The 15,927-nt window shown below is 46.3% G+C and overlaps 1 protein-coding gene across 2 annotated transcripts in view; it reads left to right on the top strand.

The window, feature by feature from the left end:
- NCAPG (non-SMC condensin I complex subunit G) overlaps window positions 1–15,927 on the top strand; it is an 859,779-nt gene that overhangs the window by 358,952 nt on the left and 484,900 nt on the right. For both annotated transcript variants that reach the window (XM_069631905.1, XM_069631906.1), the window contains exon 16: window positions 8,154–8,335. In XM_069631905.1, the coding sequence (XP_069488006.1) occupies window positions 8,154–8,335 (182 nt within the window). The remainder of the gene's footprint in view (window positions 1–8,153; window positions 8,336–15,927) is intronic.

Below are 15,927 nucleotides of genomic sequence, written 5' to 3'. Positions count from 1 at the left end.
GGACCGACCGCCCTCCCTCCAATGATCAAACACCAGACAGGTGTGGGTTGAGGCACACACACATTTGGGGTGGGAGGGCAGACTAACTGGTCTAACCCCCTGGAACAATGAAAACCTGCCGGAGATTCTAAAAATGGAATACTTGGAGAATGGGAGACTAGGAGGATACTCACCCTAGGGGATGTAGTGCAGGAAGGACGACGCCCCCACTTTTGAAACTCTGCAAAACATGCACAAAGTACCTGGTAGGGAACACTACAGACACCTACAACTCGATCGTGCTATAGGAGCCCAGTTTCAATCCCTGGAGAATGTTCCACAAAGTTCTCTCCTTCAAGCTAACATCCTTATCAAACTTATTGTTACCATGGTCACTTCCATTCTCTATCAAGTCTGAACAGCATTCTGGACCAAGGAATTGTATCTGCTGAGGGAAAGGTGGGAAAGATATTGGTCCACTAGACCCTGAGGAATGGGTAGAAGCGCTAATGTTTCAGTGCAAAATAGGGATAGCAGCTAGACTCTCTTATACAATATAAAATTCTACACTGTGTATTATTCCTGAACGGCAATGGCCAAATAGAACAAAAAGGATAATGACAGTTGCCTCCACTGCGGAGAGTCCGGGGGCACCTTCTTCCATATGCTATGGGAGTGTGCGCAGCAACGTCATTTGGGGGTTGCCAGGGGTCGCAGCGGCGACCCCTGAAGTCTCCCTTACTACCCCTGTACCCTCTCTTGTTTTATTTTTTATTTATTTATTTTTTTTTAACTAAATTGAATCTGCCTGGCTATGGCCAGTGCCATGTGGCTCTTTGTTTCTGGAGTAGCTGGAATTTTTGGTGAGGCCTCTTAAAAAAATAAAAAAAAATAATATAAAAATTAAAAAAAACAGGGGGGTTCCACAAGTGTAACAATTTGGCAGTGACCCTAAATAAGAAAGAATAGGAATAACAAATAATGTGTCTTTCTGGAATTCTATACAATAATTGCTAGACTCATTAAAGGGGTGAAAGGTAGTATGCCATCGCATCCCATGATGTCACTTTGGGGTGCGGTCAAATGATATCACTTCCTGTGATGCCATCAGAGGTCATGTGATGCCGCTACCCCAGGCATTTTGGTGATCTGACATCCCTGAGTGTGCGCTCATCCAACCTTTTTGGGGGGAATGATTAGATTATCCTTAGGCGACACTTGGCTTTGAAGTGCCTAGGGATCAGAACATTGTGCTGTTTGGAATATGGGTGGAAAATGGGTTCACGAAGTATGAAAAAGTGTTTTTTATCAGTGACAACTGAACTGGCAAAGAGGTTCATTGCAGCAATGTGGGGGTCAGCAGACTGTCCACGTATTAGTCAATGGAGTGCCAAAGTGGACAGCTGTATGTCCCTGAGAGAAGGGTTTATATTGCACAAGGTTGCCCCTCCATATTTCAAAAGGTATGTGATTGGTGGGAACATGAAGGGTGAGATGTATCACACGATTCCATTCTGTATCTTGGATCTGGTGACATGTGAACCTATTGTGTTTCTCCTATTCATGCGATGGAATGATGTCAGGCAATCCTTTGGTGATATCCACATAAGCAACCATTTTTTTTTGTTATGTTCATATGTTCAAATAATAGTTTTATTTTAAAAAAAAAAGTGCAGAGGAGGGCACCTAAAAAGTATATAATGAGGTACCACTGCCTCCAGCCTGTCTGAGCTACACAGGAGATCAGAATAATGCCCATAAAGTAAAAAAAAAGGCAAACCCAGGTTCTCCCTCACTACTGTTCATACGACAGTCTGTAGTGACATAGCATAGAACATGTTCATTGTCTCAAGGACTAACCAGTGCCCACAAAGAGTTAAGCATGTGAGTGATCTTGACAAGTCCTCACTCACAAAATTAGGCCAGGATCACTCAAACTGCCAGCAGTTATGTTGTGTTCTCAGTGAAAGAGCTGGGAAAGCTGCAAAAATAAAAATCTTTCTGAACATGGAAGAGGAAATGGAGCTGGTACAGCAGTTACTACAGTATGGACTGCTCACAGATGACAATGCATCATACTCTGGGTCCAGGAACTGTCCTTCACAGCCACTCCTGGATCAGGACTTTTTTTCACCCTGGATGTGTCCACATTAGACTCCTTGACCTGCAATTGGACGTGACAACCTGTTTGGTGTTAAGGCTGATGAGTCCCTCAAGAAATTCAATGCTTCCAAGGCCATTGCAAGAGTACTGGGTCTAGCGTCCAATAGCCTTCTGCCTCTGCTACCCTGGACCCTGGTCCCTGATCCTTTTTCTTGGACACTGCCCAATGTGATAGAGGGCTGGTGCCTTATGGAAAACAGGCTAAATAGGGTTTCCCTCGCTAGAGAAACATGTGCCCAAAGTGGTGGCGCTGCTGCCTTCACCATCCCTTTGGTAACCCATGGTCATACCTCCCCTTAATTAGGCATTGGTCCATTCCTCGTCGCTGGGAGGGAGGTTATGTCTGCACATTGGGGAGTGGCAGCAAGCCACTCCTGAAACCTCAGCCTTAAGGAACACATCAGAGGCCCTTAAGGAACACATCAGAGACTACTGCCTCCTCTTAACCCAGCATCCACCGACCACTGTCATCTCATTTCCTCCTCCTCTGGACTCCCTCCTTTGGAGAGGATCAGCAACCTTTTGAAGAAAGGGTTGGTACTCCCTTGTATTTGTTGGTGCCAAAGGACCACTGGGGCAAGTATCCCATCATGAATCTCTAGCTGCTGATGTTTGTGCAGGTGTCAAATTGAAGGTGGTCACCAACCAGCCATTGAACCGCAGGACTGGCTGGTGTCACTTTGTGATGCCTACTTCCATGTGCCAGTCCATCCAGAGCACAAGAAGTACCTGAGGCTTGTGGTTGGGCACTAACGATATCCAGTTCATGGCCCTGCCCTTCTGCCCCTTGGGTCATCACCAAGCTATTGACCATGGTGGCTGCACATTTAGGAGGTAGGAGATCCATGTCTTTTCCTACCTGGATGACTAGCTCCCTACCTGGATGACCTGCTCCCCAAATCTGGTGTCCTTTTACTTGCACCACAACTGTCCTTTTACTTACACCACAACTGTCAAGAGCTACACTACTTGGGTTTCACCCTAAACGTCGAGAGGTTTTTGACCTGCAATTCCACCAGTTCATAAAGGCAGTTTGGTACACTGCCGAAAAGCGCCTTCCCTCTCTAGCAATGATTGGTGAGCATCTTGCAGATGGTAGTTATTCCCAATCTGGTCTTTGGTCCCAGGGTTGGCCATTTGCTCCAATGGTTGCTCCACTGTCCGTGGTCTCAATTACAGGGCAACATGATAAACCTGTTGTTCATATCCAACAGAGTATCGCAGGACCTCCTGTGGTGCACTATGCCATACACTTTGCTAAGGGGAAAGATGTTTTGCAATTTTGGCCTTGCTTTAACGTTGTCATGGATACTTTCCTAAAGTGTTGGCGAGCTCACCAAAATTATCTGATGGTGAGCGATCTGTTGTCCCCTGCCAAGGCAAAGAACCACATCAACCTGCTGGAACTGCAGACCAACAAGCTGACCTTGATTGCCTTCTTACCATTTGAGGCAACTGTCCCGTTTCTAACTGGCAACACAGTGATAAGGCAGTACCTCAACAAGCGGTATGGTGTTGCTGTCTTTTTGCAGGGAAGCAATGTGTCTGTGGATCTAGGCTCTGGGGAATGAAATCTGTCCATTTTGCCAGGGCAGTGAACATGGTTGTAGATGCCATGAGCAGGAATGCAGGCGGCAGTCTACCATGATTGGGAGCTCTGCCAGGAAGTTCTGGATAAAATATTCCCTCTTTGTGGAATTCCTCAGACTTCTCAACTAGACCTCTTCGCCACGATTGTCAACAGAATGTAAAGGTGGGAATCTCCCATCTGTTTATGGGAAAGCCCCATGTGGCACAATGGGGGACATTGAGCAGTGCACCAGAATAGCCTGGTGAAGGTAGTGGTTTATTTCTCTCTTCCTAGGTTCTGTACTGCTTTGAGTGTCAATTTAAGATCAGAAATCTGTGGGGGGAAAGAATCCATTAAAAGAGCAAATTACTTGCCTCTCAGAAATGCACTTTCTCTTCTTGGATTAGTCCTTTTCCTGACTGATTTCTCATCGCCATCCCCTCATGACCGATATCTGGGTCCCCTCTTGTTCTGTGTTCACTTTGCTGCTGAGTGCGAAGGGAAAAAGGCATAACTGTGGTCATGGAGCACCGCTTGCTGCACATATACTGCCCCTGATGTTACTTTGGTTGCCATGATGCAGGATGTTATGGGCACCAAAAGTAACAGTGCTGATGGGAGTGGCACTGTATATCCTTGTGGCTGAAAATGTTTCCGAAGACAGCTGGCATTTGAGAAGATACACTTAAGACGAAATCCTGGGTGGAAGGACGAATCCATCAGGAAGAACAGTAGTACAATTGCAAGTATGTAATTTGTATTTTCGGCAGCAAAGCCTACTTGCGTACCATGTGGCATTCCCTACAAATATGGGAATTATAGGTAGTGCATCGAACAGCCAACTAACATCTGTACTTTGGAGGCTATATCATTTAATATGTGCCATGTGCAAACTAAGATAGAACTAGTATTTAGAGTGCAAATCCTCATATACCACCAGGCACCCACAATTAAAGATCACTAACATTTTTAAGCACTATTTCTTTTTTTTTTTCTTCAGAGTATGGTTAATGCTTGGCAACGGTGTTGAGTAATGCAGTAGAACAAAGCATACTTTAGAAAGGTAGACAGTTAATGTTACCACACTGCAAAACCTTTTTACAGATATTGCCATTGTTATCGCTACGCTATGCTGTTCTACTCCAACTAAAAGACATGAGCGGAAAATTACTTTGATAGCATGCCCATCCCTCTCTGGAAAGATTTGGTTTCATGAATTGATGTTCTACTTAGGTGCCTTGTTCTTTTTTGTGTTTATATCTCTACAGCAAGTACTTGCTACTATTTTATAAAATTGCACAGTGTTGTGGAGTTTTTATAAAGTCCACCTGTGGTAGTGCTTTATAAAGCTATCCCCTTGGTATACAGAGCTCCAACCTCTAGTATAGGCATGTACCACTCAAGGTATTGGCAGAATGACAGAGCAGCCCGACTTCTCTTAGGAGGGAGATGTGAGCTGTATGTCAGTACAAAGAACTTAGAATATGCACAAAGAAACACACAGAGTTAAACCAAAATAGTTATTTGTAGTATTTATACACAAGGCAAAGTTACATCTTCAGATAGGTAAGTACTATTTCAAAACTAATAAACACAATAGAAAACCAATGCAATACTCAAGGCGAGTAAACCAGGCGAGGGTAAGACTTGTAAGGTTAATGAGCACAGTTCAAAGGTAAGTAAACCCACTGTTTGAGTAACTCTGTTGTAAGAATAAAATGAACAATAGCACATCAGCACTTTTTAAGACTTCTACTTATTTTCAGAGGCCTTAAGGCTTTAGCAGTCCATCCCTACCTAGGTATGAGTTCTTCAACGTCAGATTGGAGGGAAAGCAGGTAAGGCACAGTTGTAGAAAAGGCAAAGTTCCAGAGTTTTCTTTAGTTATAAGTAAGTATCAAGGTTTTGTTAGTAAAATGGTGTTCAGGGAGGGCATGCAAGCGTTAGGCCTGGGCAAACCTGTATGGACTATCACCCAAACACTGGAATCGGCGAAACAGCAAGAAAGGAGTGAGGGAATGACTCCAGGTAAGGATTACTATGGATCCCACAGTAGCTGAGCAGCAATGAAGATGATAAAGTCGGTTGCCCTCACGATGTAGCAGCTGCAGACCTGCTCGCCTGTTCCTTGGTCGTGGTGATGACAGGAGGGACTCTTGAAGGGATATCGCAGTAGCATGTCGCAAGAGTAGTCGAGGGAGACGACCCCTAACAAAGCACCCTTTGTGCTCCAATGCGGATCTGTGGTTTTTGGTGCCTTTTCACAGACACCAATGTAGACCGGTTCTCAGCCAATTGATTCTCCTCGCTTGCTCGGTCCTGCACTCTGGTGAGTGGACTTTGAGGAGGGGGGATCTTGCCTCTGGAAGTCCAGATGGAGTCCCCCAAAGTTTTGGAGAATTTGTTAATGCTAAGACGATGCACTGCAAAGTGGTTGCAGGTCCCCTGGCATTGGCGGTTTGCAGCCCAGGAAGGTCGCAGCACATCAAGGGATGGTCCGAATTGATGGTAATATTAGGACCGATTATAACCACCACCGGTCCAAGGGAGGAAGTCTTCTTCGGAGCTTCTTTGTTGATTTTAAAACGGGGTCCAGACACCAGTGATACTTCAGCAGGCTTCTCCGGTCGCTGGAAGGTGTTGCAGGCGTCTCTGGTCATCTTCAGTTCTTCAGTTTCAGTGGTCGACTTGTCTTCAGCCTCAGGATCCTTGCCTTTTATCCAAGGACCCAGCCAATCAACACTCATGCTACATTCAAACTTTGGGGGTGACTCTTCTTTCAGGACAGCCAGCCTCCCAGTTGGAACTGGGTCCAGGCAAGCATACCAGAAGACAAAGAACAGCATAGTTTCGGACTCCTACTCCGCTTACTGTCCTCAGACGCACTGGATCCTCGTTGGGCTTCACAAAGAATTCTCGCTGAAGACAAAAGTCCAATCAGGACCGCCCCGGCCTATCACAGCAGAAGGCGGACCAAGAATGGAGAAGCACACACGAAATGACAAAAAAAAGAATACAGCCACCATTTTGGGTCAGTGGTGACCCTTGCTGTGAACCCAGCCTTTGAGTACAAATTACAGCAATGTCGGCAGAATAGGTCCACTGGCACCACCCGTTCAGGTATGCTTTCCACTGTAACAGACATTTTACAGGAGCAGTGAGAAGGGGGATACAGTGTAACTCCTCAGCACTCTGCATAAAGTGGTGTGTGCTGATCTTACAAAAGAAAGGTAAGAAGGATACAAAGTATCCCCCTATCCTTGAAAACATTCGTTTTCACAAAGAAAACAAATGAAAATAAAAAGGAAGCCCAAAGAGCTCCCAGCAACACTGCGTAACAGGTGTTGTGTGCTGCAAAAGTAAACTGGATATGCCTTTGGAAATATGACTCCATAAAATACAGTACACAAATAATGAATATGGGTTGTCATTGTCAGAGGAAAAGAATGAATGAGGGGGGGGGAAGGTTGCCACTTGAGGTAAAAAGACAAAACGATCCAGGTGTCCAGCAAAAAGTGATGGGGGGAGGGGGGGTCTCACGGGTAGAGGAAAAATCTCCCTAACAGTCACTTTGATTTTTCCTGATTACCTTTTGTAAATGCAGGGATCGAAATTGCTGTGGACTAGTTGGCTTGTTACCAGGGCCTACTTTTGAATCTCCAGGACACTGGTGCTTTACAGACATATGTGCAGTTAACACTACTGCGTTTTTAGAAATGAGGATAAAGTAGGATTAGGGCACATCTGGAAGACCTATAACGCATAATGGGTCATGTAGCGGTCATATAAATTAGTTTGCTTTTCAGGCTAGTAAGATTTGCAGCACACTATGCACTAGCTCCTAGTTCCCCCAGGAGTGGTTCATTATTGGGTGACGTTGGATACCTACCTAGGAGCTTCATTTAGCTTCTTCTCATCAAATCTTTATTTAGAACCCGGATTGTTCTTACATATTGGTTAAGAACAGGTGGTGGAGATCAAGGCGACTTCCACAGCCCTCAATTACCTACCTGAGCAGGCAATGAGGCACAGTAATATGAAGTAGCTTTGACTACTTTTCTGTTTTTTCTCTCCCTTGTTCCCCTCCCTTTTTGCCTGGTTGCGCTCTGACACACTTGTATACGAGCGCGATATAAATATTTCATTTCCCTTCCCGTCTTACTTGCTTCATGCCCTTAGTAAGTCACACATACAAGATCATGCTATGTTCACGTTTTATTATCTTTAGTCGGTTATTGTGTGCTCCTATGGAGCAATGCACCTGTAAAGCATGTTGTGCCTGTGAATCACTGTAGCATCTCATTTTCTCAATTTTCTGCATAAGCCTCCCTTCCAATAATCTGTAATACCCCAGGGTATGAGTGCCGTTTACAACCATAAACGCAATGTTTACATAATGTGAATTTATTTTTTTCTTCTTTATTCAACTTTTTTTCTCGAGGTGTCTGAACTCCGGACAGAGGCTGCAGAAGGACTAGCCAAATTGATGTTCTCTGGAAGGCTTAGAAGTGCCAAACTGCTTCAGCGTCTCATATTACTGTGGTACAATCCTGTGACTGAAGAGGATACTCGACTTAGACATTGTTTGGGAGTTTTCTTCCCAATTTACGCATATGCAAATAGGTAAGTTTATTCCCTTTTGGTGTTTTGCTAAATTGCTTAAATATTTAGGTAACATGTCTAAATAAACACTTTTGGATGTATACTAAACAGATATTTCTGAAGCAGACAGACTTTGAGGAGGGCAAAGAGTGTCTGCCTGCCAACTCCCTCACACACAGAGTGTGCACTATGCATGGAGTGTGAGGGGGCAAGCAGGGAGTGTGTGTGGCTGAGGGGGCAGGTAGAGAAAGAGAAAAGGAGGGGCTGTGTCGGAAGGGGGGCTACCAGAGTGTACATCTGATGGGTGTTAGACAGAATTGCATGCAGTACCCTCTGGGACCACCACATACAATTAGGACTACAGGTTTAAGCAAAACCAACCTTTGGTATAAGTCTGTAATACACAGATTTTGGTAGCGAGCTGAGCAGCCAGGCTTATCTCAAGAGGGAATGTGAGCAGTAAAAGATGTTACACAGAGGTCTTAAAATCACAGTGGTTCAGGTAGACACTTGCACTCAAGATTTCTTGGTAAAACACTTATTAATTTATTACACAGTCATTTAGAAAACATTCACTAGAAGGAGGCAACTTAATATTATACTCACACACTTCAATATTAAACCAATAAGTTTCTGAGTAAATTAGGCGCCCCTGAAATAGGAGCAAAATGGCATTTCAGTCACTTTAAATAGGAGTGCAAAGGCACAAGTTAATAAAATAGATCACAAATAAATACTTTCTTAGGCGCTGCAAATAGTTTTAGTTCACTAGAGCATGCGATTCAGTTCAATAGCCCTAGGCCAAAGTCAATGAGCTAGTGTTTTGCATAGGAAAGAACAGTTCTTGTAGTAAATGGCAAAGTCTTTGCAAAAGTTCTCAAAAGTAGTTTGTACGGCCTGCAAGTTGGGAAAGTTTCACGACCGTAAGTTTGCTCAATAGGATTGGCACAGTACCTTAATATGAAGAAAAGATGCAGCTGGCAGTTCCTGCAGAGCTCGCTGTTACTGAGCCTCAGTCGTGGGAACAAGAGGGAGGACGTCGGGGGACTCCTGCACTGCACAGGGACTTGTAAAACAAGCTGGCAAATGGAAGATCTTTGGTTCGAGTAGCTGTAGTCAAGCACACAAGCTGGTGTCTTTCCCCCCTGGTTAAACTTTACCAGCTTTGAGAATGGTATCCAGGTGGCTCACGAGTGGATTGGTCCCACCAACTCAAAGGAAGAAGTCGTCCTTGAAGGGGCTTCTCTGTCGCGATGAACTTGGCAATTTGGACCTGCAGCAGGGCTTCACCGGGGTAACCAACAGTCCAGGAGTTGCAGCAGCCATCCTCTTCCAGCTTGTCTTCGGTTCTTTCGGTCCAGTGGTTGACTCTGCCTTCAAAGCCAGGAGACTCGCCTTTTAAACAGTTTTCTCCCATTCGTTCCAGCCTAGCTGTCACTCACCCAGCAGGGTAGCTGTCCTTGCCAGTCAGTCAGCCAGCCAATCACGCCAGACTTCATTTGGGTCTCCTAGGAGACTAAGCACAGGTAGTTGCAGGCACCTCCCTCACTTCCTGCCTACCCCAGACATTCAGGCGCCAGAGGCGGTCTTCAGTCCTGAAACCCGCCAAAGGCGTACGAACAAATGGACCATACCTAGTTTGGTGCGCAGAGACAAACACTAGAAGAACCTTTCCAAAACGAAATATGGCTCCCGCGATTTTTAGCTACCAGTGTTCGCGGTCAGGAAAAATCATGGTAGTTCGTTGTAAAACCACTGCCACCAGCTATTTCAATTGGAAAAGGTAGCATTTGACTGCTACATGAGTTTCTAGACACAGGGGATACTAGGTAACCCCCTCCAGCACGCTATAGGAAGATAGTGTGTGCTGGGTCTAGGAATTTAAAGACTAGTAAATTCAATTTAATCTTACATTCTCTGGGACACAGTAGTTTATCCCCAAGAAGGTATTTAAACCTTTTGGAAGTCGAAAAAGACATCCCTGTGTCACTGCACTGAGGGTGCTGTTTAACACACATGAAAAGATGATGGCTATGGAGTTATCTAAAACTACATAATCAAAGAACACGAGTAAAAAACACATCAAAATACATGAGTGGGGAAAAAAGGCGCACTCTTTGCAGGTAAAAAAATCAAGTCCTCAAAATCCAGCAAAGTTGCTGGGGGTCTTTAAGGTGAAGGGAATTAGCACATCTATGAGAATTTTCCCCAACACTCGTCCCCCCCAGACTAAGGGACAGGAGGATTTCATTGACCCCTGGATGAATCTCCTTACTCCAGTCGGTCATACATTCTGGAGAGACCATCAGTATTTTGGTGATTACACCCTGACCTGTGTTCAATGGTAAAATGAAACCCCTGCAGGCGGATTGACCATCTTAACAATTTAGGATTTCCCCCCCTTCATCTGCATTAGCCATCTCAAGGATTGGTGGTTGGTCTGAATCACAAAAGTAGATCCATACAAGTATGGTATGGTATAAACTTCTTCAGTGACCACACAGTAGCAAAACATTCTCTTTCAATGGTTGCCCACCTTGTTTCTGGTTCCTTCAGCATTCTGCTGATGAAGCAGATGGGGTGCTCCCTACCTTTCTCATCCAGCTGACTCAGAACTGCACCTATACCTGTATTGGAAGCATCTGTTTGCACAATGAAGGTTTGGTTGTAGTCGTGCGCTCTTAAGACTGGAGCTTGACAAAGGGCTTTCTTTCTTTTTTTTCCAAATATGTTTTTATTGGTTTTATACAAGCAAGTTATACATTATGGCATGTACGATGAGAATGCTTCAGTCAGCATAGCCTTACTTGTGAGTGAAAGAAAGAAAACAAGAACCTAACAGAATACATGAACAACATTAGGTCAGAGAAGAAGACACAAGTCCATGGCGGAGGACAGGGGGGGGGCGGGCATGGGGGTGAGTTAATCAAGGCGCCTCTTAGAGTTAAGAGCTCAGGGAGGCTGAACATGTTTCGGGGTCCTCTTGGGGAAGGGGGAGGAGGCACTGCCCAGGACAAGGGCATCAATATATCGTCTGAGTTGGCAGGCGAGGGACTCCCCCGCCCCCCCCCCCCCCCGACCGGAACCTTTGGCTGCCCTTCCATACTCCATATCAGTTATATTTGTCCATCCACCATAGAGAGGGGGGGGTTGACGGGCCAAGCCTGGGTAAGTCTGTACGTAGTCCAGGAAGGGAGACCAAGTTGGAAAGAATTTGTCTCTGTTCCCGAACCGGAGGGCTGTAATTTTTTCTGCCACTATAATGTCCCAACATTTAGTCCACCACATCTGGATCGCCAGGCCCTCTGGGTTTTTCCAGAGCCTTGCTACTGAGATCTTGGCGACCGTCAGCAGGTGGGCGCATTATTCTGCTCTGTGTCCTGATAGGGGGAACTGGCCTTCGCCACTTGCTCCGAGCATTACAATACCCGGGTCTCAAGGGATTAACAAGCTTGTAATCATGTTGATTTGATCTAACACTGCTTTCCAAAATTGCGTTGCCTTGGGGCATGTCCAGAGCAGATGGTATAGTGTGCCTTTGTCTGGGCAACCTCTCCAGCACGACGGTGGGATTGCCGGATTGCATTGGTTCAGAGATTCGGGGGTTCGGTACCACCTGTAGCATACCTTGAATGCCCCCTCCTTGTTGGTCACGCATTTCGAGCTTCTATTTGCTCTTGTCCAGATGTGGTCCCATTCCTCCAGCTCCATGGGTCGCCCAATATCTCTCTCCCATTTGAGCATGTATGGCTCCTTCCGGGACGGGTCAGCTCTGTCTAGGATCTTGTATTAGGTAGATACCTTGCCCTTGGGGGGAGTCGAAGTGAGGGTTTGTTCCAGGGCTGTGAGGACTCCGAGGAGTTTCATGCTCCTGTTTGCGAGCCAGTGCCGAAGTTGGGAGTATCCGAACCTCTCATTTTCGGGAACTTTGAATTTCACCAGTCCTCCCTTCTTCCACCTCATGAAGTCCTTGGGGTTGCAGCCGGTGAAAATTCCGGGTTCATCCAGATCGGGGTGAGTGGGCCCGTAGTGCTGCAGACTTTCCACAACCGCGCAGCCTTCCTCCAGCTCGCAACCGTGTTTTCAGTTGCCGTCAGGGGCCCCCTCTCCGCCTGGTCGATGGAGCATTTCATGTGTGGGAGAGAGTTTATCGGGACAGGGCTCCAGGCCTCTTCTAGCTCCAGCCAGCGGGGTTTCGGCAAAGCAGGCGGCCAGGCGAATGCATGCGAGAGCTGGGCAGCCAGGTTATATCTGGCAACGTCCGGGGCTCCCAGACCCCCCACCGCCCGACCCCGGAGCATGTGTTTCCTGGGGATCCGTGGTTTTCCTTCCCAGATGTATCTCATAATGCCCCTTTGCAGATTTTGTGTCGCCTGCTTCGGAATGGTAGTTGGTAAGGCTGAGCAAGACAAAGGGCTTTCTTAACTCCTTCTTTCCATCTGACCTTTTTAGGAAATTTGGATGAGGAGACCACATTCAAGGGAGATGCTATGGGCCCATAGTTCTCTATAAAGTTGCTATAATAACCAGTGAGACCTAAGAAGGCTCTCACTTGGGTTCGAGTAGTAGGTGTGGCCCATTCTTGTACAGCTTGTACTTTGCTAGGCAATGGCCTTATTTCACCTCATCCTACCTCATGTCCAAGGTAGACCACTTTGCTCTGACCAATTTGACATTTACTTGCCTTTATGGTCAGATGGGCCTGCTCAAGAGCCTGCAAAACATATCCTAAGTGGTCAACCTGTTCTTTCCAAGTAGGGCCGAACACTGCAATGTCATTATGCCATGCAGAAGTCCTCCATCCAATTCAGAACTTGATTAACCATCTTTTGGAATGTTGCAGGTGCATTCTTTAATCCAAAAGGAATTACCTTAAACTGGTAGAGGCCTGCTGCCGTTGAAAATGAAGTTCTCCTTGGCATGGTCTGTCGGGGCAATTTGCCAAGAGCCTGACGTTAGGTCAAATGTACTGAGGTACTTGGCTGATCCAAGTTTGTCCACCAGCTCATCTGTCATAGGTAAAGGATGGGCATCAGTCTTAGTGACTGCATTTAGAGCTCTATAGTCCGCACAGAATCTCAACTCTTTGGATCCTGCCTTTGGCAGTAGTACAACTGGACTAGACCATGGACTGGTAGAGGGTTCTATTACCCCGAGATCAAGCATCTTGTTGACCTCGTCCTTTATGTGGGTTCTTACATTATCTGCCATCCTGTCACCTCTGTTTTTAACAGGTGAACAGTCACCAGCGAGAATATCATGCTGGTCCCAAGGGGTCAAGCCTGGTGAGAGTGAAAACAGGGAGGAAAACTGATTGAACAGAAACTTGCACTCCTCATGTTGTTCCAGTGTTGGATTAGAAGAGAGTAACTCCTATTTTCTCATCTAAAGGTTGTCCCCTGAGGAGATCAGGTAGAGGTTCAATCTCTTCCTCCTCTTGAGCTGAAGCTAGAAGCAAAGCTCCCACTTCTGGTCTTGAGACATAGGGCCTCATTACACGGACGGCGGTAAGGGTTTACCGGTACTGGTATTTTACCAGTAAAACCTTACTGCCTTACTACGAGGTCCCTTTGCGGGTTGGGGAATTTAACGCCTGCTTTTTGCAGGCGTTAAAAACCAACCCGCAAAGGGACCAGGGAGCTAATTACGGTACCGCAATTTGCGGTGCTGTAATTAGCACTTTCCCCATTCCCATTATGCCCTATGGGGCAAAAATGGGAATGGGGAAGGGCAATGGGGGGAAGGGGGAATTACCGCCCCACCAACCTTGGAATAGTGCGGTAATTCCCCTTTCCACCAAGGCGGTGCCGGTATTTTACCGGCATGGACCAAGGTGCTAACAGCACCTTGGTCCACCGCCATCCGTGTAATGAGGCCCATAGTCTTTTAGACGGTTGGTGTGAAAGGCCCTGGGGGCCTCTTTAAGATTGCCTAAGTCCACCAGATAAATTACTTCTCCAAGTTTTCCCACAACCTTTAAGGGTCCAATCCATTCGCCCTGTAAGGCCCTCTGCCTTGTGTAGGTACCATAACTAAAACTTGCTGCTCTTGAGTAAACTCAACCATGTTGGCCTTATGGTCATGCCAATGCTTCACCAGAGCCTGACCTGCTTTTAAGTTATCAGATGCTTCTGTCATGCGTGTTATTCTCCTCTGGAGACCAAGCACATAGGCAGTGACTCTCAATGGCTTGGGAGAAGGAGCACTCTCCAACCCCTCCTTAATTGGGGCCAATGGACCTCTAACTGGATGACCATAGCGAGGCTCAAAGGGACTGAATCCAACTCCCTCCTCTGCGACTTATCTATAAGCAAAGAGAAGGCATGGCAGTAGAAGGTCACACTTTCTTCTAAGAAGTTCTTCTAAAGCACCTATCGTGCTCCTCATAGTACGGTTAAACCTCTCTACCAATCCATTCATCTGGGGATGGTAGGCAGTTGAGAACTTGTATGCCACTCCACAGTTTTTCCACATGGCCTGCATGTAGTGGGACATAAAATGTGACCCCCTGTCAGAGATGACTTCCTTAGGAAAACCTACCCTGGTAAAAATACCAAGTAGGGCCTTAGCAACAGCCTGAGCTGTAACAGTCCTCCTAGGTATAGCTTCAGGATACCTAGTAGCATGGTCTACTACAGCCAATATAAATTGATTGGAGAGTCTAAGGGACCAACAATGTCGATTCCTACTCTCAAAAGGGACTCCCACCACTGGGAGAGGCGCCAAGGTTGCCACATTCTTGGCTCCACTTTTGCCAGAGGTCTGACAAGTGTGGCAGCTCCTACAGAATTTATTTACATCAGACCCCAACTTAGGCCAGTAGAAATGGAGAGAACGCCTTTCCTTGGTCTTCTTAAAGCTTAAGTGAGCAGCCAAAGGAATCTCATGGGCTAACTGTAGGAACTGTTGTCTGATCTCTAGAGGTTCTACAAGTCTTCTATAGTCCCCTGGGATAGACTCAGTTGGTTCACTGTAGAGGAGGCCATCTTCCTAGTACAACCTGTGCTTCCCTGGCCTTGCCCGTCCAGCTGGGAAGCTGCCTATTGGCAAAGTCCTTCGAGAGTGGGACACTCTCTCTGACCTCTGCTGAAGTTGGCCTCTCAGGTGCCACCTTCTGCCAGTAAAGACTGCAGCTCAGGATGGTCTTTAGGATCATGATTTCCAACCGGGGGGGAATGTCTTCTTCCAGCTCTGAATCTTCAGCAGCTGATTCAACCTTTCCTGGTTGTTCCTCACACTCGGCCTCAACTGGTGGAGTAGTCACAGGTGTGACTTTGGACAGTCCTCTCAGGGATGTCCTTGTTGGAAGCACAGGAGTGCTCTCTGGCTTTTTCTTTGAGGCCTTGGGTTTCCCCTTTGCCTCCTTAGAAATAGCAGTTAGTAGCTCCTGTGGGCTGGGTGTTTCTTCTGTAACATCCTCTGGAGAGTCAATTAAGGTACTTTCTCTCTCTAGGCTTCCTGGTTTGTTCCCATTTCCTTTTGTTGGGAGGTTTGGGGGTGCTTGATACAATTCCAAGAGTTTTTTAAGTCATTCTCCATCAGGACTCTACCAGGCACCTCACGCTGCACACTTGCAGGTATCTTGACAGTCATGTTGTTGCACTGGATGAGCG

Source organism: Ambystoma mexicanum, chromosome 6q, assembly GCF_040938575.1.
Source record: "Ambystoma mexicanum isolate Mex_15411 chromosome 6q, UKY_AmexF1_1, whole genome shotgun sequence".
NCBI lineage: Eukaryota > Metazoa > Chordata > Amphibia > Caudata > Ambystomatidae > Ambystoma > Ambystoma mexicanum.
Note: the sequence above shows the minus strand (reverse complement) of the source record. Positions and strands in the feature narration are given on the sequence as shown.